The 27065-nt window shown below is 33.0% G+C and overlaps 1 protein-coding gene and 1 non-coding gene across 3 annotated transcripts in view; both read left to right on the top strand.

Moving 5' to 3' along the window:
- CCAP-R (Crustacean cardioactive peptide receptor) overlaps positions 1-19944 on the top strand; it is a 139468-nt gene extending 119524 nt beyond the window's left edge. Inside the window, exons 4-13 of one of the 2 annotated variants that reach the window (XM_076114143.1) lie at positions 719-869; positions 3301-3436; positions 10897-11000; positions 11983-12076; positions 13329-13424; positions 14402-14605; positions 15212-15313; positions 16426-16606; positions 17257-17401; positions 18380-19944. In XM_076114143.1, the coding sequence (XP_075970258.1) occupies positions 723-869; positions 3301-3436; positions 10897-11000; positions 11983-12076; positions 13329-13424; positions 14402-14605; positions 15212-15313; positions 16426-16606; positions 17257-17401; positions 18380-18478 (1308 nt within the window). In that variant the 5' untranslated portion in view covers positions 719-722 and the 3' untranslated portion in view covers positions 18479-19944. Of the gene's footprint in view, positions 1-718; positions 870-3300; positions 3437-10896; positions 11001-11982; positions 12077-13328; positions 13425-14401; positions 14606-15211; positions 15314-16425; positions 16607-17216; positions 17402-18379 lie in introns of those variants that run through there. The other variant, XM_076114144.1, reaches the window with a different exon arrangement.
- On the top strand, positions 13137-13209 carry TRNAV-UAC (transfer RNA valine (anticodon UAC)). The gene has a single exon. It is a non-coding gene; the product is annotated as a tRNA-Val (tRNA).
- Positions 19945-27065: the final 7121 nt, after the last annotated feature.

The raw sequence follows: 27065 nt of genomic DNA, 5'->3' as shown, positions 1-27065 counted from the left end.
TTAAGTGCACTCTAAAACTGCAAAATGTAGGCATTCATTATTTACGTTTATATTTTCATAATGGATTTACGATACTATATCAATTATAAATTTGTTTGATACTATATATAAATACATCTAAAATTTTTTAAAAGTATTGTTTTATCACGAATAGAACTACCGGGCGTCATGAAATTCATAAACATATCATTTACTAAAACTTAAACTTATATTGGAAGAAAATATTTGGTATAAAGTAGTTTCAATTCTACTTATCTGTTTGAAAAACACCCATTGTGTAATTTTTGACAAGGGTAAAACTTTTGAAATAAACTTGTAAAGTTTCTGCCAGTTGCGGTCTTCTGGTAAGTTTAATGGTGTTCGGTCGATTATCGTTCCCCTTAAATTCCGCAATACTATAACTTATCCTTATTTTTCCAACACAACTCTTAATCAAAGTAAAATGTTTTCACAATTTGCATTGAAATTAAATTCTCAAATACATTCAATGTATGATGATAAAAGTTCAAAATTAAATATGATTCCAGATTATTTCAAACTTTTACCTGCAGCGGCTAGTAAATCATCAGGTTTACCGGTATATCTTGTGATTTAACGCACTTCTGACTTTTACAAAAACATTTATTGCACAAAGGTTTCGATACTATATAATAGAAAAAATCTCGCGTAAGATTTTTCCTGCCACCTCTACTAAAAATTTAAATGTCTATTGTTCCAGGATTATGGAACCAAACATAATGATCGAAGAGTTTGAGGAGCGGACAACGCCGCGAACCTCATACTACACCACAGCGTTCACTCCTGACGACGACCACGGGGTGAAGAATGCTACTAACGCTACTGATGTTAACTTTTATTTCTTTTATGATGTAAGTATATAAATATGTATAAACAATATAATTTTAACTATTCAAAGGTTACGAGTTAAAAGGTTAAAAAAAGTCGCTTACCTAGTTTTACAAATATTAGGGCGACTTTCAGCATACACTTCAAGGGACGCCGCTCATACATATTAATGATCTGACAGAGTCTCTTCGTATCTAGTACCCCTTTTCCAGACGAGATCCTCGTTTGACGTATGTGCATTGATATGTGCGAGCGCGTCAGCTTTGCTCAAACTTTGATTGCATGACTGCTCTGGACGAATACTAGTGCCCAAAATTTAGCAATTCTAAGGTAGAATTGGTTTAAGCAAGGAAAACCGTTAGTTTTTTATACAGCAATAAACACATCACATGATAGTAACTAGGTTCAACGACTTCAGAAATAGTTGTGGTCATAGACTTGACACCTTTTAAATAAATATTAATCGAATTTTCAATTTCTCGGAAGGTAAGTCGTTGCTTTCAAGAAGAGATAAAGTTTCTGAAAAACAATTTATATTTGCGATTGCAAATTATGATTACGAAGAACTCTGTGCCTAGATGCTCTAGTAGAGCAACGTTTAACTCTTATTGCATTTCCTTTTAGTTATTAAAATTAATTAACTTAAAGCAAAAAACGCATTGTAATTTGTATCCTATAGACGTATTTGATTTCCGGCAAGAGATTAAAGAAAACAGAAACAAAATACAAATATGCCCAACATCAAATAATTTTTTATAAGTGTTGTTCGATTGAGCGAATGTTTTTACAATTTCTGAATCATTAGAACCTTATAGCAGACACGCAAATGAAGTCAACCCGACAGAACAAATGAACGGAACGAAATCTCGTCCCACCCACAAATATGTTCAGGTGGATTATGCGTCATAAAGCCTGAAAGGTTCTAATCATGTAATGGATATTTTTGGGGTTAACGTCATCGGTGCCCTAACAGCCTGTCGCTCAGTTCATATCACTATCTGTATACTTGGTGCTTTTAAATAGAGTAGCCCTGTACATAATAATATGTTTATCTCTATATGGCACTTGATACACGGCTCGAATTCAATATTATAGGGCTTATAACTGTCGGTGTTTCATACTTTGTTGTTGGTTTTTCCTTTAATAAGCTGTAGCGGGAAAATATGTAATAAATATTTGTGATCATTGAAGTACGTATTTATAGAACACAAATATGATGGAGCATAGATAAAACTAATTCTAACCATACCCAGAAGTATTCATAACTTTCTGTCGATGTGTAGATTTACTTTTTACAGTTATTTGTAAACCATAATCCTACTAATATGATAAATGCGAAAGTTTGTGGGAATGTATGTATAGATGTTTGTTACTCTTTCACGCAAATACTACTGAACCGATTATGCTGAAATTTGGTATATAGGTAGTCTCCGAGTTCCCAAAAGATCGAGATTTACACGGGAAGGGTTTCCACACAGACGAAGTCGCGGGCGGCCTCTAGTACTGAATATAACAGTTTAATTTCATGTACACTTTCATGTACACAAGTGGGTTTAAAAGCCAATATTATTACTTTATTTTAAAATATAACAAATTTTAATATAAAACTTTTGTTTAACTTAGGCACGTGTTGCATATTAGCTGTAACTCTTAAACGTTGATTAATTTCACAGCCAACTTTCATGGGTTAAAAGGGCTTAGAGAAAGTTAAAATAACATTTTAATCAATTTAAATGAACGAATATTGCTTATTGAATCAGATTATTTGAAATGAGATTCGTTGGAATTTTATTTGTTTAGAACTGTATTGTTTTAATTTGAAAAACGGAGTGTAATTATGTTTTAAAATCAATCGAAAAGGCTATTCGTTCTGAATTGGCTTCGATTAAAATATAGGGTGGAATAAACAATACCAATACTGCGAAATTTCAATGTTAAAAATGACGCATGTATGAATGCTACGCAGGGAGTATGTTCGGCCAGATTTCTCAATATCAAACGTAGAAATAGCGTGGTAAAGGAAGATTTTGTTATGGCTTTTGAATGCTCCATCTATTCACTGTTTACTTACTAAAGACAAGCAATTCCCCCATTCATGGATAGCAAATCCTACAAAAATAATTTAAAGATAGATAATAAGTGATCAAGTAAAATTTTACATTTAACGAAAAATAGATAACAAAAAGAAACATGAAAAGAGTATTTACAAATTACTAAAAGATAGATTATTTTCATGTTATATTCTATAATCAGTCAAAACATTAACTAAAAATGCCGTACAATCACTGTGACAAAAGGAATGTTTTCAAACATAAATATACGTAGATATCCCTGATTATAGACATACGATTATTTCAAAATCATGTAGTCAAAAGAACAAATGACAATTTTACAAGAAAACTCAACTACACCTGAGTATCCAGGTACCTATATCTCCATATCGTTGTGTTCCAGACGATCCAGTTCACGGTAATGTGGGTGCTGTTTGTCGCGATAGTGGTGTTGAACGCGTCAGTTATAGCAGCGTTGCTCTGCACCAATGCCAGGAAGAGTCGCATGAACTTCTTCATTATGCAGCTCGCTATCGCTGGTGAGTACTGATAAATAAGTTAGAAGGAAATATGCTGTGATATAGAATATCTATAGAAGGAACACTGAAGGAACTTGGAACACCAAGTGAACGTCAAGTGTATGTGTTGTTTTTGCTAGATTGTAAAAGGGATTCATTTGAAAATTGACATTATTTTAAACCTTTTTTCTTTCAATTTTTAATAGTAATGACTACTTTTAAATGAAATGGCCTCTCGGGCGGCTAGAACAACTTTGACACTAGGTTAACCACTAACCATACGACAAACAAACAATGAATCCTAACTTTAACTGCCCTCAGTATAGGTTTTGAAGAAAATTCTCTGTACCAAAATTATTGGTGGATAAAACATCTTATAATTGAGTAGCGATTAAAAATTTTTTTGCTATTCCTTTCAGAAAATTTGTCTTTGGGTTTCGATTTACCGGTCAATTTCACAATCTTTCTTAAAAAGAGTAATTTTAACAGATATTCTTTCATACTCTTCCCGTTTTTATATATAGGATAGTTTTCCTGTTAAGTATATGTATAAGTAATGAAGTTTAGTTATTTTTTGCTATAGATAAATATTAAAGATAAAAGAAATATGTGCAGAAAATTGTATCTAAAACATTTTTGAGGAAAAGCAATATTTTGACCGCTGTACCTTAAAACGACTCACTCAGAGTTATAAATTGTCTAGTCTGATTTTCCCGGAAAGATTAATGTGATTATTTCTTCATTTTATATTTTCCTGAAAATATCTTTGTAGATACGTTTTTCCTTTAACTATCTCCCTCATAACATCTCGATAGATAGATTCAGAGAAAATAATAATTTTTCCTTCCTCACTTTAACTTGCTATCGTTAGAGCTCTTACAGGAATTTTTATAGCCTTTTTTTATGTAAAAATATTTTAAGAAATAAAGAGCCGTGCCACGAGCCAAAATGCGGCTTAAAATTGAAATGTTTATTTTAAGATTTATACCAATTGCATTACAAAAAAGATGTTAGTAATAATGTTTGCTGTAATATATTAATTACATTAAACATTATCACCAAAATAAATATCTTAATCTAATTACGAATCTAAGGTCCAAAATCAAAGTTAAAAACAGTAGTAACCCATACTAACCTATGCGGTTAAAGTTTAAAAGTTCATAAATTTTAAACACCACGGAAGGGTTAGTGCAGTCAAATCTGTTTTTCATACAAACCCCTAGTTAATTGAGTATAAAGTAAGTTAATTTAAGTTAATGGATGCTTGACTGCGTGTGACGTCATTGCATTAGACTTCTTGTAACGATTAGATATATTTTATCCAACATATGCACAAGATACATATCTTCCATATTATTCTTTGATGCGCTCATAGCCACTTGCGCTCACCCGTTGGTAATCAATCTGTGAGTATAATCACACGACAAATATAATAAACCTTTTATCGAAACAAAATTTAAACTAACATTTAAAAATCTTTTAAACGTCTATTCTATTTACCTACCGTTTTGATGCTTGATATTGAAACGCATTCATATCACTGTTAATATAATTTAAAATACCACAGTGTTATTTCATTAATAACTACAAAAAGAGCATGTGAACCAACTAATGTAAACTTTGTCACGCTAAATATTTGTATTGCTTAGCCTTTCATTTCATATTTAAATATTTACTCATATTGTCAAAGGGAATTCAAAATCAATACCTACTATGTTAAGAAAGTTTTAATCAAAATCGATTCGCGGAACAGTCTTTCTATGAAGTAGTACTAAGAAGGTCAATAAAGACTCATCAAACCAATCAAGTGGAAGTACTAGATTATTTTTCTTTGAAAATCCTCTCTAAGTCCCCTTTCTTTCATTTCAAGTTGAATCAAATTCTGGACGACCGTAATTATTACACATGATTGGACAAAATTTGGACGTCTCTCATAAAAATCCGAAGATTATCATTTTTAAGTTGACGGGCAGGTTTTGAATATCAAAATATTAAATGTTATGTTTTTTTAAATAAAATTTTGACCTGTCAATACATACCTATACATTTCACTATTACTCTTTTCTATTTATTTAAGGGTTTAAATTTTCTATGAAACCTAATCAAATTGTCACCTTTTTTGACCGCGACAGAAAATTACTCCCGAGAGTGTAACTCAAAAGAATGTGTTTTTATATATTGTTTTTATTATTGCCAAAACAAAGAAAATTGCCCGTTTTAGGATACCGTCTATTCGTTAGTGCAATCAACAAAAAACGTGAACAAATTGCTTTGTGGCTTTCTCGGTGTATTTCGAATAGTATGTTGTTGTGACACCGACACAATACAATTGGAAATACGAATATCGATGGTTTTCAACAGTTCACTGGTTTTTGCAGTCATATGCACATATCTCAATGAAATAAAAAGTTTGCCTCGCGATTTAAAATAACTAAAGTTTTAAAGAACAATTTTCAGATATCGTGTTGTTGTTTTTACCAATTCAAAATGAGTATTCAATAGTTTTTTTATCCGAAGAAAATAAAAAGTGACCCTTTTAATTAGCTTCATAATTAAATACAATTTTTGTATACAATGATTAAGCACGCGTCCCATTTGCTTCAATTCATTAGATACAGATTTGGACTAAACCCAGAAAACACTTATGCAGAGAACTCTGTGGCATCAGGCATTTGTGGTTGTTGATTGCGTACTGTTTCAAGCAAAACGTGTTATATGCATTAGGTTTGTAGCCAATAAAGACTTTATAACTTGCAAAACTTTCTTTCGAAGGATAGTAAGCTAAATTTGCAAATGTAAATAATGTAGTAATCGACGGAAAAAACTTCTTTGTAAGATAATATTAATTTAATTGTTGCTATTGACCAACTCACAATGCGCAGTGCATGTAAAATAGCTCTTAAGTTAATTTACAGTCTGTAGAATTACAACATTTTCATTGGTTAAAATGCCTCTGAAAATGTGACAGTGTATAAATATTTTTAGAATTGACCGTACTTTTATTAATCACAAAAGCTTTATTTACAAAAAGTAATCAACCACGCAGAAAATCCTATCTTCACAAGTCAATCCTCTTTTATAAGAGTTCTTTATATTGAAAATTCTTTCAACGAAATTCAGGCATCGAGATTGTTTGAACATTATTTTCGTGTTATGAGCAATAAAATACGGAATAAGTTTTTTTCGCAATACTGATTCTGGGTTAGATAATAGAAAAGTTTTTGAAATAAAAAGTAATAAATCTTTGGGGAAACACTATTCGGATTCTCTATCAGATTGGCCTGAAAACTTTTTACACTATGTTTTGAGTAAAGGTTAAGTCCATAAAAATAAATGGTAGCATTTAGAAGTGTTATCTAGTAATAATAGTGCTAAAGAATTACTTGCGTAGTAAGGTTTTGTGTGTTATAGCCTAAAAAGTACTTAAGCAGGTAATCTAAAGTTTTCACTATTGATAAGTAGACGAGATAGTTTTTATAGTTTCCGATGGGTACTTAGTTACAGACGTAAATGTCGACTAGAAAATTTTAGATTATTTTTCATGACTTGGTTACTTTATCTTCATCTATATAATATATTCAGAAATCGTAAGGTTTATTTTACAGCCAAGTTGAAAAGTGACATAAATACCAGTGTATTTAAAAATACATGAGGCGGAACTGAAATAGGGTAGGATGAACATACGTAAGGATACAGTGTGGTGACTATAATTTGCCGAACAAATGAAGCGACTCTACAAAAAAGCGATCCCATTCCCATAAATTACACAAAGGAGGGTTAATCTCGAGTTAAAATCAGACCTCACCCTAGTTTTCGTGATTTCTCTGCAAGATGTAAAGCTGTGTTCATGTTAAAAGACATTTTTTCGACATTTCAATAGACATATGATATTTGTGACGGTCGTATAAAATGGTATTTCTACTGATATACTAATGATTATAAAATTTACCATATGGCCATAAAAGGTGACTTACGAAGGTTTAGATAATATTTTAGTTTAGATAATATTTATGTTCTACAGTAACCTTTTCGGAAACACCGCCCTACCATACCAAAATTAGAGTAAAACTTTAAACTAGATCTGAACAAATGCGTAACCACCATATGTTTTACAACAAAGAAAGTTTACATTTATTAAAGCAGCTTTGTACCAGCTGTAAAGTTTGTTAATTTGGGAGGCCCAAACAAAATAACTAGCAACCCTTCTCATACAATAAGCCTACATTTTATCCGCTTTGATGACGGCCAACGGAAAAAGGATTCATATTACCGCAGACACGTGGATTTATTTTAAAGTCACGAAACACGAGAGAGATACTCGTTCGGCAATTATTTTGACAAATGGCCACTGTAGCATGTTGACGTAATTAGGTACTTAATCAAATATTCGGATCGAAATGAAAGCAGATCCATTTATCGGATGGTCACACCCAATAATTCAAATCTATATATAATGTCGCGCTCTCCCGTTCTGGTTACATCGCCAATGCGTGGGATGTTATTACCATACGCTTACAGTTTTGATGCTATAAATAGGGTTATAGGATTAGGGTCATTGTGGAAAGTGGAATTGGTTATTGTCTTCGCATTCAGAAGCTCTGAATTGCATTCAAAGATTTTGATTAATACCAATTGATTGACTCTACTTAACTAAAATTTCATTAGATTCAACATGTCAATTTCTTCTACCTTCTGGAAGGCAGTTATAGTTTATTGTTTCTGCTCAGGAAAATTAGCATACAATATCTTTCCCTATGTTCGCTGTAACATGTTACATGATTACCTAAATAAGTTTTGTTAGAACAGTTACTTCTAATTCCACATTTTTATCTTAACTAAACGCACTAGAAATACCTATCTAATTTAGAATGCATTGAACGCAAGTTTCTTGTGAAAGCGTCCCTACTCTGACACCGCAGATTTATGTCGTTGATACTTCACAGTGACATCGCCGGGCTTGCACTGTTTGTGCCAAAACGAACGAATTAGGAACTAGTTTCGTGTTAACTTTAGATAGATTCTTGGCATTGAATTGAAAAGAGCACATAGATTAAAGCTTAAGAATGGCAGATCCATAAGGTCATAAGACGCATTACTTTGTAAGTCATGTATTACTTTTTTCTTACTGAGTACAGTCCCTTTAAGTTTTTTAGTCTCATGTTAGAATATGTTATTGCATCTTGTATTTTTTCGATAGGCAGCCGCTACATGTAAAACACTGGTATTCAGCTGCACCCGGTGAAACGGAAAGCCAACTCACAGTTGGAAGAAAGACTAGGCTGATAAGATTTATCTTTAATATATCTGTCATTAAATGGTATGTTTCCGTATATTCGAATCCCATGACATCGCACCATCAGTCATCTACGAAATATATCAATTCCAAGGAACCTGTCAGTCCTTCGTCAGACAACGACTAAGTACCGTCAATAGTTTCCGCGTCAAACTATTTCTGTCTCACTCACACATCTTAAAAATAGATACAAAATGTTACAAAAATGAAATAGGTGACGTTTATATAAACAGATCTGTGTATTTACAAAGATAACAAACCAAAGATTTAAGAAAAAATATTTCATTGTAATATCTACCTTATTTTATCGGACTTAAGATTTCTTATATGTTTTCGTGGGTGTAAAATAGTTTCATTTTCAAGAAAAATTAATGCTCCAGTCAATCTACGCTTATGACTGTGTACAGCAGTGTGGTTAAATGAAGTCGCACTCGACTGCTGTAGAAATTTGTAAATATTAATGAAAATCTGTAAAATATTACACTATGTTGACCTATTTTGTTGACTTGCTGTTTCATAAAACTAGACAGCGAAATTAGTGAAATGTGTTGTAAAAGTCACTTGCTTGACAGCAGTTGATTTTATTTAAGACTATTCTTTGGTGAAAATATTTGTTTCTTTTATGATACAAATGCAATGTTCTTATTTCAAGTCACGAAGTACTAGTCGTAAAATTTTGTATCGTAAAGTAACTAGCATCTTAGATTCTTTACTCCAACACCTTAAGATCCGCATGTAAAGTAGGTGGAAAGCGCCATACAGATATAGGTAATAACTCCAAAGATAAACATCTTCAACGGTTTCAAGCATCATTTGCACCTTAATGCACAACCTCAACAAGATTAAGGAAAAAGGGACGCACTGCAAATATTATCTTTTGAAAAAGAAAAAAAGCGTAATAGGGTTCCCATCAGTTTCGGGTTCTTATCAGGGTAGCCACTCACTTCCGCAGTTCAGTACTGGGGGATGCACGAATGTTGTCTGAACTTTACGATAACGGGGAAATATGAGGGAGTGAGGTATGACCCTTAACAGCCGTAATCTCGTAACAGCGTTACCCGATACATCATTGACTTTAGCTAAAAGGTCCCGGGAAGTGGGAAAAATTACGAGCCAATGTTTTAAGGCACTCCCTGTAATGGAAATATAAAACGGCGATGATTAATGAAATTCTATTATGTAGCTTTTCGATTTTTTTGGCTCGGACTGTAATAGGTCGTCTCTTTGAATCTTCGGGGAATCCATTTAGAGCATTAGAAAGTAAAATCCATTTGCAAATGAGTGCCAAAAATGCACATAGTGTGGTTCTTTTCAACTTATTTTTTTATAGGTTTTACGGAAAGATACAAATCTATAGATTCAATTAGAACAGTTTTCTAGCAAATATAAATAAATCTCAGTACATCATAATTATCATAAAATCTAATAACCCAAATGATTTCAGGCCTTGACACATAAAAATCAAAATATTTACACAAACATATCTAAACAGAGCTACCACTGTCCAACAGATGTGCGGTTTCTTACAGACCACTGGGCAATCTCTAAACCTTAGTATACACATGTAGTAAATAAAACCGTAGTTTGACGAGATCACGCAAAAACAGCCGGTCATGAAATTCTATCAGATGGTTGCAATTACGTGCTAAAAGTAGGTCAAAATATTGTAAATCGCAAATCAGTTTATGTTGTTAATGTGTATTAGTGAGTATAATATAAAAATAATATAATGTTTTAATTTTATACTTACCTCTGCGTTAAAATTGTGACTTCATTGAGCTGCAATGATGAAGATGACACACAATAGCACGATTCTGTACCACTATCGACTATTGACGACAGGTTAGCTATCGAAAAGTTTTATACGAAAATTAGCGCCTCTGCAGGGCGCCATTGGAACTATTTTTACAGTACTTTTTAAATGTCAAACTTGCAGTACTCGATTGTACTGAGTGTGGAGAATCGGACTTCTGCGGACTTGAATTATTGAATTAATCAAACAATATTTTGCCAATTGTTAGTCAAAATGATGCAGTAGGAAGATATAAAAAATGCCTTTGTCTGGCATTGGAAACACATCAGCTAGGAACAACTAGATGTCATTATCCACACATATCTGTCTCATAATGTAATACTTCTTTGATTCGATTGTGTTTATTCTTTATTGTGTTTGTAATCTTTGTTTCAGATCTTTTCGTCGGCCTTATCTACGTGTTCCCAGACATAATACAGAAGCTCACAATCGCTTGGTTAGCCGGCGAGTTTATGTGCAAGACTGTGAAATTTCTTCAGGTAATCCAAATAAAGAGCTAATTAATTTGTTTGTAAATCTCTTGAAGAAACAAACTGTTTATAGAAGAACTAAATTATCAGCTTTATGGAATATTTTGTTCGTGATGTGTAAATATTTGTACTAAGGCTTAAGGTTTCCATTGTGTTCGTTTCTTAATAGCAGTTGTTATTAATTACTTTAAACTGTTATGACAAAGGTTCAACAAGAAGTCAGGGCTATTTTGCAATTTGCTGTTTTAACCTGCGTGTGTTACACATAACCGTTGATTCTATATGACAAGATTTATATGTGTTATTATGTGCATGAAGCAAGGAAAGTTTCTAAGGATCATCGCAAGTGTCATTCTTTGGTCTCTGCCTAATCTTTTTAGTCCGATTTTGCCAATGGAAGCTATTCTCTCTAAGAATGTCCTTATTTTTGGAAAATGACTGATTTTTATTTTTGATATCTTTTATGAGTTTGTGGAAGAACATCCATAACAATATATTTCGTAGAAATATGGTATGTACTTAACTACGTACCTAAATTATTCAGAGTAACGCTCGCAAATATGATTCGGAAATAAGTTTAGCGGAACTTCATCAGAAGGAATCTTTTATCCAATAAATATGTTCCAGATTCGTTTGGAGATGAAAGGATGCCATCTGCGACGAATAGTGAAATTTGAATATCTTATTCTCAAGACCCAACATTTTCGATTCCAGAAATGAAGTTTTTGAATTAAATATTTTGGTCGTAGGCTTGGTGGGACCTGCTGCAAATGAAATTTCATTCTTATTCGGATTATCTGTATTGAAAGTTGGAGTCCTAATTTAAAAGTTGTGTTTTGAAAATACAAATTAAATAATAATATCGTAAACACGAGAGTCACGCTAAAATTTTTAAAAGTAGTGCAGATTACTTGGGATTATAATATAATTTGCTATTCGATTGCAACTAATACCTATAGTTTCTCATTTTCAATAATTTATTTTGTTACAGGCTGTGGTAATGTACGCCTCTACGTACGTGCTTGTAGCTCTCAGTATAGACCGGTGCGATGCCATCACAAATCCCATGAATTTTTCAGGAAGCTGTAAGTACTATTTCTATTATACATTATAACACAATAAGAAGGTCATCTTCAAATAATATAATATTTATTATCTTAAATAACTAACACTTATCTGGTCACTAATTGTAGATCATAAACTTAAGTGTCCTAGGAAAATTTGAGCATATTTTATGGGGCGTATACGATTTAAATATTTAATGTATTCTAAGCACATGCATCTGTTTCTAATTTTTGTATTTTTTTTTGTAATGGATCGTAAAAAAACTTTTAATGCGTCAAGTTCTTTATCACTCTGTGTGAAGTAATAAACATGTTCACAAACTCTTAGTTTAATGGTATTTGTTTTGTTTTTTAAGATGTTGAATAAAACATAGATTTTATTGGCAATTAAAACTTTACTTTTCCATTTCCCACTTTAATGGGTAGAAGGAAATTTATTATTATTTACTTATAGCTTTTAATGTTAACATCCCATTAACTTGGGAACCTTTTTGTGAAGGTCAGATACCTACTCGTATTATATAATTTTTGTGCTTCAAACTTAGGAAAATATTGTTAGTTAACGTAACTTACTTGAGTCGGTTTCTTAGTTTACAAATAAGTGCCTGATAAACTAGTTGCTATGTAAATAGACAGCAATTGAATAAAAAACTGTCGAAGTTCCAGCTCATAAGCTATCTGGTATATATATATTTAAAAGTGATGAAAATGGGTCTCTTTAATCTCCTTGAATTTTACATAGCTTAGGGGCTATTACGTAGCTCAGTTGACAACTATTTGAAAGGCACAATGCTGTACATTGTTTTCTCCCTTACATTATAGTAATTAGCACGTTACATCAAAACAGCAATGTACTGAATAGTGACCATAAATTTGACGTAAGTTGTCAACTGAGATACGTGATACGCATGCTAGCTGTAATAACATAGTACATATATACATTCTGTTTTGACCACGATACTGCGACAAATACTCTTCTAGGTCAATATTAATTGCTCATTATCATATAACCGATATAACAAAAAAAAAATAAAAGGCATTTCTTTGGACGTACACACGTATTGGACCGACTCCGACAACTGGTTCCGTGGTGTAGTGGTTATCACATCTGCTTTACACGCAGAAGGCCGCCAGTTCGATCCTGGCCGGAATCATATCTTTTTGTTCATTTTTATACTTTTACACAACCAATTAAAAGTATTTTACCATATTTTAGTGGGAATTTTTACATAATTTGTAGTGAAAATATTTTTTAAATACTTTTTTTTTCTAGGGAATCGGGCAAGAGCTCTTATAGTGTCAGCGTGGCTTATTAGCATATTCTTCTCCATTCCACTGCTCATATTGTATGAAGTCAAAGAAGTTCAAGGTAAGCACAGGTCAATGACCCCTTACAGAATAATCTAAAATTAATATTCTCTTCGTTAATTATTCGGTATTGTTTGCCTTTCAATAGTATTGAATACTTTTTAAAGATATTTACATATTTTATTCAGATCTGATTCTGAATTTAGAATGAAAATTATCTTTGAATAAAACTTGCATCTTAATTCATTGGTTCTTAAAAACCTTAATGTTATTTGCCAACTAGAATATTAATCGAATTACTTAAAAGTATTAAATAAAAGGTACACGTAAAACTTTTCAACTCAGTCTTTAATTAGCATTTCAAAGAAAAATATTTTGCACGTTAATCTTAATCGTGTAAAACATTTTACGAAGATACCTTTTTTCAATTATTCGGTTCAAATATCGCCATTTATTGCCCTGTTCTTACTTTTGCTAAATTAACTCTACAATTGGCGGAAGAAATTGTACAGAAACGGGTCATTTTTTTAAGGTCCCTGCGAAGGGTCCTCCATGCTTGGTTAATGGAAAAAATGGTCCAGTTTCAAATAGTGACCTACTTTTGTCCCCATCAGGAAACGAACTGACATTTCGACTTCGATTTGCCCTAATAAAATATTATCTTTTTGTGGTATACTTAGATATAGCTGCGAGATAAAAATATTTGTACAGCTATTGACATACTAGTCTAAAGATAAAAATAAATTATGAATTTGTTAATTGCTAGCGGGCTGACAATTCCTGTAGGAATTTTGTTACCAACCATTCCATACAAACCTTGCCGCGACAACTACAAACAATGACAAACATATAAAAAAAATGCCCAATTCAGTTTAGTTGGGATTCATATTTATTTATATAGATTTCTAGATTTTCTAGATTTCATTCTATTACGATATAACCAATGTTTCACTTTCTTGTCAATTATTTGCAACAACTACGTTATAATTTGTAACTTACGTGGTTAAAACACTAACTCAATTTTGATTAACTTTTCAGGTCAAATGCAATGTTGGATAGAACTGGGTACTCCCAAAAGATGGCAGATTTGGATGACACTTATTTCCATAATGATCTTCGTACTACCAGCGTTAACGATAGCAGCATGTTATGCAGTTATAGTACTCACGATATGGACTAAGAGCAAAGCCGTCGTTATGAGCCCGCCTATTAATTCTAGAAGAACGAAAACTATGAGAAATGGTAAGACATCCTCGTAATATAATTTTAGGAACAGAAAGATTGAAATATTGCTTTAGCCCAATACCATGTAGACAATGTGATAGAGTGGTTTGAAAGATATGAATGGTTTTCTAGAGATACAATTTCTCAAATGTGTGTGAAACTTCTTCTCGTTAAATGTTGTGCCTATTTGTCTCGAATAACAAGATTAGCATTAGTATAAAAGAACCGATAGATTATTTTAATAATGTTATGACTACGTCTGAAGCTATTGGTATAAAGATCAAAGAATAAAAATAACGTATTACTGTTTTAAAACATTCATTATATTAGCTGACATACATATAGAAAAGGGAGTACACATAAACCTAATTTAAACGAACTTCAAAAGCTTAACAGAATTAGGTATTCCAAACAATGTTTATATTAATCAGTCAGCTAGTCTTGTACAATCTATTCAAACGTGTTCTCGATCAAATAACGCTAGGAACACAATAAAATTCTAAAACCAACAACTTTATTCGCCAAAAAGTAACGAGAAACAGACACCTGACAGCCGCTAATGAATCCTCCAAATAGAATTAACTGGTTTAGAATTAAATGGTGTGTATATTTAAACGTTTTCAGGTCAGGTGGAAAGCGACCCGGATTCGAGGCGAGCCAGTTCGCGGGGTCTGATACCTAGAGCGAAGATCAAAAGCGTCAAAATGACGTTCGTCATTGTTTTCGGTACGTATATTTATATAATGCTATTGATGTGTTTTATTACGTCCTGATTCTTTGACAAGCTCAAGTCTAAATTCTTCGTTATTGTTTTTAGAGACATTGTTGAGTTCTATTTTTATTTTTGCGACACCAAATTCTGGGTCAATATCGTTATCGTTACATTTTGAAGAAATATTCTTAAGATCGTAATCAGAAGTTGTTAATGTAGGTTACCTCAGATCTTTTAGACAATCGTCAAATTTTCTTTCATCTTTTCAAATAACTTTAAGATATTATCTGTCGAAAGTGTCAGTCTAAATTTCTAACACTTGATTTTCTACAATATTGTTAGTTGAATTTGTAAAATTAGCTGCGATTGTCTCAATAACGTCTACTCAATAGTTGAAGTGAATCTCAAATTAATTGCTCATTGAATTGTTGGCGATAATGATCAAAGTTCTCAAGTACATTGTGGTTAATGAACTTGGGCAACAGTAATTTGCACCTTGAATTTCGAAGTTGTCTAGATATCTTGAATTTATAAGCGAATACCCTTTTAATATTAAATACCTTTATTACATTATTAGCAGATACTAAACATTTCATCCAAATAATCGTTCAATTGTTTTTAACTTTGAATACTTAATTAACCTTACTCCTTCAACTTATTTGTCTAGGATCTTCAATGTTATTTATAGTAAATTCCTCAGATCTTGGCTTAATATCTTATTCACACGTTTTTCACCCTACAATGTAATGTCTACAGGTCACGACAGTATAAAATCTGTAAATGTTTTAGAACATGAGAGAACTTAATTAAATTTATAATATATAATTTAAATTAAACATAAGAAAAAAATATATCAAACAGAATGCTGTTGATAAATGCTTTTCTCCTACCTGCAAATTGAATACCTAGAGCTTTGACACTTAAAACGAATTCATATTAAAATTATTTACCCTCAGTTTCTGAGTACATTTAGCGGTAGTTTATCTATTCAATAGCGTTTTTTTATAAAAGTTTTAACACTATTGAATAGAAAAACTACCGTTAAATGTACCTCAGAAACCGGGGGTTAGAGATTATTTTTTAAGGAAGGTCACCAAAATATACTAATAAACATTTTCTTTTCCAGTGTTCGTGCTATGCTGGTCACCATACATCGTGTTCGACCTCCTCCAAGTGTACCAGTACATCCCCCCGTCGCAGAGCAACCTGGCCATCGCCACTCTCATCCAGAGCCTCGCGCCGCTCAACTCGGCCGCCAACCCGCTCATCTGCTGCATGTTCTCTCCACATATTTATACTAGCTTAAGGTTTGTTTATTGGAGTAATTTCTTTTAGACTGGAAATTGTGTTTTAATTCTTTGATAGGCTATTTTGTTGTTATAAAACAGTTGTTATTGCGTACCATCTGTATGTAAAGATTGGAAATTCTTAGTAAATACGACTTGAGGCTACTATTTTATTAGCAGAAAATTAACAAAATCTATATTGAATTTTGGTTATTATTATGAAGGAAGTCTATCTATGTCAATGTTTTATTGATTACTAAAAAAAAATACCCATTAATGTTCCACTGCTGGGCAAGGGTCTCCTCCCGTTATGAGGGAGGGGTTAGGCCTTGAGTCCACCACGCTGGCCAAGAGATAAATAAAGATATAGAATACTTTAAATTCTTACCTATGTATATGGTGATTTTATGTATCTACATGAACACTTAAATACACCTTCACACCAATACAAATGTTTACTGCACACTGATATAAATATCACATCATTTTTGTAGCAATGTATTTAAGAGATTTATCTATTTAATAAATTAAAGCTTCTATATGTATGTATTCACTATATTCTTCCTATATAACATTCACAATACTAAACAACACTACACAAGAACTCATGATACCAATAATACAATTTCAGACGAGTAGCACCGTACAAGTGGGTATAACTTTGATTGCAGACGAGTACCGCCATACAAGTGGCTGTGGTGCGGAAGACGACTCACCAGGCACGCGAGAGGAACAGTCCGCTCTAGATCAGACTCTACGGCGAACTCAGACCTGCTCAGTTCGACTCATGCGAAGAGATCACACTCTGTAGCCACGGTAATTATAGTTGCACGTTGTTATATTAAAATAAGTAATATTGTACAAGTGGCTCTGGTGCGGAAGACGACTCACCAAACACGCGAGAGGAACAGTCCGCTCCAGATCAGACTCTACGGCGAACTCAGACTTGCTTAGTTCGACACATGCGATGAGATCACACTCTGTAGCCACGGTAATTATTGTTGCATGTTATTTTTATATTGAGATAAGTACTGTATGTGGGTTTAGTGTGGAGGTTGACTTACCAGACACGCGAGAGGAACAGTGCGCTCAAGATCAGACTCTACGGCGAACTCGGTCCTGCTCAGTTCTACACATGCGAAGAGATCACACTCTGTAGCCACGGTAATTATTGTTGCATGTTATTTTTATATTGAGATAAGTACTGTATGTGGGTTTAGTGTGGAGGTTGACTTACCAGACACGCGAGAGGAACAGTGCGCTCAAGATCAGACTCTACGGCGAACTCGGTCCTGCTCAGTTCTACACATGCGAAGAGATCACACTCTGTAGCCACGGTAATTATAGTTGCATGTTGTTGCACTAAACGTAAGTCAAATCATACGAGTGGCTTTCGCGGGAAGAGTTAATAACCAAACACGCAATGGGAACAGTCCGATCAAGATCAGACTCTGCGGCGAACTTAGAACTGCTCAGTTCCATACATACCTAGAGACCTCTGTAACCAAGGTAGGTTTATAGATGCATGTTATAAATATTTATATTAGTCCTTTTATATGAGCGGGATTGGCGCAAAAGACAACTCACCAGACACGAAAAATAACATTCAGTAGCTACGGTAAGAAATTTAACACATTATTATATGATTTTCGAAACATCATAGTTAAATTACTGCTCGCATTAACTAACTTAACAGTCAAGCCATAATGACTATGCACTTACGATGAGACTGAAGAAGTAGAACAATGAAAAACCAGAAAAAAAACAGTAGATCAAACATAGCTTCATTTGCAGATACTAAACCGCACGCGCAGCAGCAGCGTATCCCGCCCACACTCGAACAGCGACCCGCGCCGCACGCAGCTACTAGTGCTAGTGACGTCACGCGACTGACAGCGCGCCGTGCGCGAGCCGCCTCGTGACGTCATGCTCTAGCGCTCACACCACACGCACACACGAGCGCTGACGTGCAACTGTGTGCGACACAGCGACTACAGTGACTGGAGTGTACCTCGTGACTGATGGACTGATTGTAAGTGATAGTGCATTTTGTATTTATTGTAAGGAGTAACATCTTTGTGAGATTTTATAAATGCTATGTTAGTGTAGCGATACACACGTTGTACCTTCATCGGTTGATGTTCGTTAATAAATCGCAGAACGGTGTATCGTAAGTGTATTTTGTATTCTTACGAAAAATTTTAAATCGCTACGAGATCCATTACATCTTAAGCAGCGCATGCATTTTAGTGTGTCTATAATGGACTATTGCAATGTGAAGTTGATTTAAATTAAAAGTACATTTAATTACATTCTGTACCAGTTGAAAAGTGTTAAGTCCTCTCCAATCGAAAAAAATCGCTGTATTCTATAAAATGATCCGTTTCATTTTGTTTCATTCGATCACTTGAGTAAAAAATATACAAAAAGTTAACTTAGATTGTACATACAATTGAGAAGTAAAGATGGGTGCGGGACTTTAAAGATCATTGTGTGATCGTTTCTGATGTGTCATAGTAGATTTCTACATTAATATTTTAACTTAAGACAAAAGTTACTCTTTGAAATTACACTACAATGTCCAAGTGAAAGAAAAACATGCCTCAATGTTAAATAAAACGTTATTATAATTCATATTATAAGCATTTTCTATTACTTGTGAAAATACTGTAAACTCTAGTCAAGGACTATCAATTTTGTATTACTTTAAGGCACTGAAGCATTTATTTACTTATTAGTGCCATTTATTTATTCTTTATTTTAAGTTTAAGCCATGTTATTTTACTTTTCTATTTCAAAATTTGAAACACCACCTTTTATAAAACATAACAAGCTAAAGGCTTTCAATAATCCATCGCCGGTAAGGCATAGGCCTACTTCAGTTACGTTGACAAGATACCTACGTCAAACTGTGGCTACCTATCTATAGCAAGAGTCTATGCTGTAGATAGTTTAAAACTGTTCAAGAATTAACAACTATTACTTTAACTTTTAAGATAAGCTTTCAAAATGTATGAAATTGTAAATATTCGTCAAGATCTTACTAAATCGCCAAATCGTAGATTTATAGTAAAAATACAAGGAAGAGATTTATTTAAGAGTATTTGTAACGAACTGAATGTATAGACAAAAGTATTTTATATTTATTATTAAGAATTATATTAGTACCCGTTTAAATGATAAATATAATTGTATAATATATAAATAAATTATTATATTTTAAATATAAGTAATTATGTAAATTGTAAAGAGGCTTTTATCGAATCGCGTAGTTATAATGAAATGTGTACAATTATTTTTGTACTGTGAATAATTATTGTAAAAATATGTTTTAATATTGTATTTAGAGATGCTATTAAATGTCGTACAAGTGTGTGTGATTCTTATTGTACCCTCCGAAAACCCTCCCTTAAAAGAATAATATAAATAATTTTTAAAAACCGATTGAGAATTTTCATAAAAGTTTTAGTGGAGACATTTCAGGCAAATGAGGTATGTCTTAAATTATAATCATGTAAAGTAAAGTTTTGACGTTTTGCAGGTCTTATATAAGTATAGTAGCAATAATAAACAGCAAGCAGGTAAGTTCTACATATACCTAAACATTGAAGTTGAGTAATTATTGAAAACTAGCTGACCCGCGCAACTTCGCTTGCGGCACATAAGAGAGAATGGGTCAGAATTTTCCCCGTTTTTATAACACTTTTTACTGTTACTCTGCTCCTATTGGTCGTAGCGTGATGATATAAAATATGCCTTTTTTTCACGAAAAATATATCAAAATTATTTAAATATCTCCTAATACTTATAACGAAGTCGCGCTAAGGCATATCCGCCATTAAAACAGTTGCCATGACAACGGAATTTTGTTAATTTAATGTCATTATGATATTGATTATTCGCGACTTAATTCACCACCTGAATTTTCCCGGGAAATGCGTCATTTTCCCGGGGTAAAAAGTAGCCTATGTCCTTTCTCGGGTATCAAAATATGTCCATACCAAATTTCATGCAAATTGGTTCAGTAGTTTAGGCGTGATTGAGTAGCAGACAGACAGACAGACAGACAGACAGACAGACAGAGTTACTTTCGCATTTATAATATTAGTATGGATTTACTTTCAAAACAGTACGAAGAGATCTTTACATTCTACTTATAGCGCCATCTATTAGAGTTTTCACGTACTACGTAACGGCGTAGCAAACTAAATTCCTGCGGTTCAGTAAAAACTCTGGAAACAAATGTAACGTGGATAGCTACTCTTCTCCTAAAATATTGCAAGAAAGTTGCTGCCTTAGGCCCAGCGCAGACAGACCGGAATAATCCTCGCGCGGTCTCGAGCATTTTCTTTAAGGCTCGCGGATGCTCGAGCATGCTCGCGACTGCTCGAGCCTGCGCGAGGAAAACTTTCTAGGTTACCATTCTTCATTAAACAGGCCAGTTTTCGTGAAAATTCGTCAACGATGGTAGACTGGGCCATGATTATAATTGCTCTTTTGATTGAAGAAGAATAAAAATGACGTTCTCTATCTTTAAACTCAGTAACAACATTGAAATTTTTCGTACGATGCTCGCGCGTCCTCGAGTATGCGCGGGGATACCCGCGCATCCTCGAGGACGCGCGAGCATTTTTTGTCAGGTTCAAGCAATAATGCACTTTATTTTAATTAACTTAAAGTTGATTTTCAAGTGCGTTAAAAAAATCCTCTCCGCTGCGCTCCTCTTAGTCTGCGCTGGGCCTTATTTCCAGAGTAACTGCAAAGAGAGGATTACTTAACTTAGGTCGTATATTTACCTAACCTACAATTGTACACATCTTCAAACGAATGCCACCAGTGATTATAAACTATTGAGTCCTGCATTTAGAATCCTTGGATTAATAACAACAATCAACCTTCAAAACACCTCAAATAAATTATTACAACGATACTTCGAGAGAAATGATTAATCCTACTTATTACCGACCAATTAATTTGATGTTTTTACAGCACATTTAATTATCTCGCCATAACTTCAGTAATAAACGGCCCACGCTTCAATTAAATATTATTTCGAAATGAAACAACCATTGTTTATGGACTTCTTGAACCGGAAGTTTGTATTTGAAATAAGAAAGGCTGATTGACTTGTTTTCCGCAAACTTTTCACGTAAATTATTTTTCCTGAATGTTATTTTGGGTCTGCGCGGTTCAGTTATAATTTATTATTTAGGGTTTTTGACAAGTTATTTATGCTAACTTTTATTAATAGAAGGAAATAATTTGGCGGGTAAGCAAATGTCGGGTCTGAAAATATCCGGCATTCAGATTTTCTTTTATTCACTTAAATTGTTGGTGACAAAATGAATAACGGAATTTGGAACGTATAGGTACGCGATTATTCTACTTACTTAAACAGCAAATTGTTATTCCCTTAAACATACATATTATGTAGGGTACATTGTCTAATCAGATCATAGATTTACATATTACTACAAATTGGCTGAAATTAAAACTGATAATTTTTGATAAATCTTAGATCGTTAAGTTTGACATCTTAATAAATAAGCTATTGAATTGTTTCTCTCTCTCTATTGATGCATGATTGTTAATTGGACAAAATACTAGCATTATAAAAGTAATTAACTAAGTAAAGGCAAGGAAGAACACTACATTTCTGAAGAGAAACCGACACTATTAATAAATAAAGAGGAAAGCTCTCGCTTCCCAGTACTTCTGTATGTGTCACGCATTCACATTGCACGTACTCATTAATATTTATACGTACACTAACATCGAGCTGCCGCTGACTTAAATGCAGACTCGAATGTCACCGTCTCACCGAGAGGAGAAACTTTCAAGCTATGTTAGCGAAATGTCGAGATTTTAGAGAAATACGAAATGTCAGTTTTGAAATTAAGATTTGTTAGTTCAAACATGCATACAATGCAAACAATGTGATGTACTAATTTTTACTTTTTCTTTTATTAGGAGAATGAAATGTTTTCTATCAGAAGGCCATAATCTCTACAAATATAGGCCCTGTTAGGAAACATATACGCATAATGCACATGTCCAGACTCAGACAATTATCCCGAATGAAACAAAATACTTTGAACACATTACAGGGAAATAAATAAGATATTGACATGGTATCATACATCTATATGGTGTCCAGACTTAGACAACTATCCCGAATGATAACCCAATATATCATCAACTATCGAATGCAATGTAGACTATTGCGTTAGTAAAAAATACCCCAACGCTTAGCTAATTTAATAACTGAAAGTAAGACCTAATAAAAAGAGCAATCCGCTTAAAAAGCAAGAATACAAATAACTCTACCAATAGTACAAATAAAATAAAATTTTATTCCAAAATATTCTATTATTTACACCGAACTAACATTCGTGACTGAGAGCCTGTCTAGACTTTAGCACACGATTTAAACTGGATTAGAATCTTAAAGTAACGAATAAAAATATTTTATATGGCTTGAATATTATTTTCGTATTTGATTCCTCAATAAAGTTGTGTATTTTTACTGTGTAGTGTGTATGTAGTATATACTTTTCATGTGTTTATTTTCTAGAAAATAAATATTAAGACAGGCTCTGGCAGTACAGGATTGATTTTCATCACGCATAATAATTTTATGCACATATACATACATACAAAAACGTCTTCTTCTCATAGAGGAAGGTGTAATGCGATCCATTTGGTACGTTTCTTCCAAACTATCTTTGCTTCATTCACAGCTATACTTCCACGGATAATCAAAATTATTGTATATGCCTATAAAAGCCCTCTACAATGTATACGCGTCGCTAGAGCAGTATATCTTATTATCCTAATTACATTTAGCTAAATAACAATCATAAATACATTATCTCCATCTTAGTTTCACAATTCGTTGTTCTATGACGGGGGTTTAAAGAAAACAACTTAAATGCAACCAAAACAGGAAAATGTGAAACATCCAAGTCATTTCTTTTAACTATGAGTGATCGGACCAATTTATTTCTGTTTATTTTCTGATTTCCAAACAGATTAAAGTTTGATTAATAGTTTGTGATGTCGTAAAAATTACAATTTACTTACTTAACAGTTGAATATCAAATAGTCAAGAATTGGTAGTTTTGTACATTTTGAATAACGGACAATGGACATTAATATTCATAAAAACATTTGAAAAATCTAATTTTATAGTTCCCCATTTCAATTCAAATATGTGGATAAAAATGTCTCATATAATATTGATTATGGAAATATTCGATTGATTGTTATAATAAAAAGGAAATACACACATGCTCTGAGAAAATCTAATGCAAATATCTTTCAAAGTAAAATACAAGTGAACACATCAGCCAAGCAATTTTCAACCATATTATTATAACGCTAAGGTTTATTGATCCAAGAAAAATCTTGTTTAATGCAAGTAGGTCAGAGCTCAAGGGAAAGGGATAGTCAGTGAAAAGTTATAAATAATAATATGAAAGAATATGAAATAAGAGGAAATACGCAATAAAATGCATCGTAAACCTGAAAAATACCAAACACCGTGCAAATAATTCATTTTCACATAACAGGTTACTGTTTGGTTTTATTTCAGTAAACATTTTGGGAGCTTTCATCTAGTTTAGGCATCGTTTAATTTTGTAACTGTTGTAAGTTTGTAGCAATCGTCGTACCTTCGTAGCATTAAGAAGATTACGTGGCGTAGAATGAAATATACAAATATGTTTATATAAAAGTATATAGAAGTGAAGATTGATTGAAGTCACATAATTATGTAAAGATCACGTTAAAGCATATTAATGAATACATTTTATTTATTTTTAAATTAAATGAAAACATATTTTGTAGCTGGAGATGGAGAATTTTAAAATCATTTAAATATAATGTTCAAACCAATTTTCCTTAATTTCACGACATTTTCTTTTCTAAACGTGTGTGTGAATAATTTATTACTTTCACATCACTTCTCACTAGGTGGCGACACGGGCGTCTGCTTCCTGCCAACACTGTGAAACGATTACGAATGTAAATGCGTAAACAAATATAGACAGGATTTGTGAAAATTTGCCTTTAACGCGTTTCCTTTTTTGCTTTGCTTTTTTGGTGGCAGATGGGACGCGTACGCTTGATTTCAAGAAAAATACAGTATTTTACTTATATTCAAATGAGCTCTAAACAATGATGTATTTAACTGACTTTTATATGATAATTATTTCAAATTTTGTGGTAAGTTTAAAAATAATACACAAACATTAACACGTTTGTTGACTTCGCAGAAAACTAGTACAAATAAGTCATCTAACAAATTGCAGAAAGGTCGTTTACCCAATTTTAAAAGCTGAAAGTAACTAGACAAACCTTGAATAGTGTAAAAGCGAATTATAACCCAGGTGTGTTAAATCTACCCGAAGCTTAATTGAAAATTCTTCCACGATACGCCACCGCTCGCGATTCGAAGGAAGTTACCGACACTCGGCCAAACTTGAGGGCACTCAACTCTGGAGAATTTCAATTTAACTATTCACATGCTCCCGATATAGGGGGAAGAATAGTGGTGATTGCGACGGCAAGTTGAGACGGTGATGTTAAGTTAAGTTCTGTCTGGCTTGTGCATGTTGATTAGAAGAACACTGTTTCATGTGTAGAAGGACACATGTGAGAGTATTTTTGGTAAATTCTGTTGCTGTTTTTTTTGGTTTTGCCTAGTTTTAAGAGGTATAAACTCTTTTTAAAATGGTAACCACTACTTTTTTGTTATAATATATGTAGTATGTTTAATATCTAGATTTGCAGTCATCCACTCTTTCCACATAGCGGTCACATTATGTTCCGGCCATTATAATAACAGAATATGGCTGTTGAATATAAATCGCTGTAATCTGCCATAATATGTTATTAGATCATGTTATTGTCTTTGTAAGCTACAACATTAATCACCACGAAAATTTTGGCGTCTCTTAGGATACAAAAAAAAACCTAGTATTATTGATTAAATGCTGATTCTTGAAAATATTTCATAGGTTTAAAAAAGTATTAAAATCTGATAAATAATGATAAACAAAATAATGTCTTTAATAGGGTAGGTAATCATTTCTCGTAGCTGACACTATTGTACCTATATAAGGTGTCCATATTACATACTCCAGTTCCACACATTATGCTGCGACGTTCAATGTTCGTCTTTACAAGTTCCAAACTTCATACAACTAGGAGCAGGTATTATTGGATAAGTAATACAGTTTTATTTGATGAGGTTCTTTGATAATATTTGTACTAACAGTTTAATAAAAATTATATTTTAAAATAATTTTTATTAAACTGTTAGTTAACAAAAGGAGAATGGGCACTCCTGGGCGGTCGGCGGCCATTAATGAAAGTAGTGTCAAATTAAAGTAATGGTAACTAGGAACAACTTTTACTAAGAACGTTTCGCTGCAATTCTTTTAGGAAACAATATATTGACATGTAAATATAATGGAATTTCATAGAACAAATATAATTATTTCGTGTCTGTAATGCATTTAATGTTGTGTAATAACGTTACATCTTCATATAACGATTGCAATGCCATCAACATGAACAACAATCGTACCTCGTATCTATCTATCATATGGTTAACCTAGTTTCAAAGTTGTTCAAGCCGCTCGAAAGAACATAGCTTAACGACTGTTATCTTAGTTCACAACAACCGGGACCGACTTTTTACGTGCCCTCGGAAGCACGGAGACGCTCAGTTCAAATACCACTATGCGGTCACCAATCTATAGAATGACCGCGCCAACGGTTGCTTAACCCGCAGATCGTTTACCGACCAGTGAACGCAACTGGCTATGAACGCCTTATTTTTTAAGCTGAGCATTCAAGACAGGGCTTATAAAACATAGAAGTGTATCATAATCAACAGTTAATGACAACAACTTAATGTTTACTTGTTACGATATTTATATATTTATTTGTTATGATTGTTCGAAAATTAATAATGACTATATTTATATGCAATAATAGAAATAGTACTTTTTATTTAATCTCCGAATATAAGCCAAAGATATGTTTTTATAGTATTAAAAGTGCTCAAAAACCAAAATGTATTTTATTGTCGCGTGTAAGTGCGTCGCGGCAATAAAACTTCTACACAGTAATTACAGGACCAAGCTACATTAAAAAAACACAAAATCAAGTTTGGCCGCGGATCGCCCAGGCTCCATACTATTTTGCCCATTCTCCTTTGTTATGTGACAACAAACAAAACAAATTTTGTTTGGTAGAAGCTTTAATCTAGCTTTTAATGCATAAGACATGGCTGTATTATGTCCAGAAATGGAGTTAAAACGTTACGGAAAATTCTTTACCAAGAGGAAAATAAATTGCGAGTACACTAATTAAATATTAATTATCTTATGTAAGCAACATTAGCCCAAGATTTCAGAGGTACATTTAGCGGCAATATATCTATTCTATAGCGTTAAAACTCATACAAAAA

Source organism: Anticarsia gemmatalis, chromosome 5, assembly GCF_050436995.1.
Source record: "Anticarsia gemmatalis isolate Benzon Research Colony breed Stoneville strain chromosome 5, ilAntGemm2 primary, whole genome shotgun sequence".
Taxonomy (NCBI): Eukaryota; Metazoa; Arthropoda; class Insecta; order Lepidoptera; family Erebidae; genus Anticarsia; species Anticarsia gemmatalis.
Note: the sequence above shows the minus strand (reverse complement) of the source record. Positions and strands in the feature narration are given on the sequence as shown.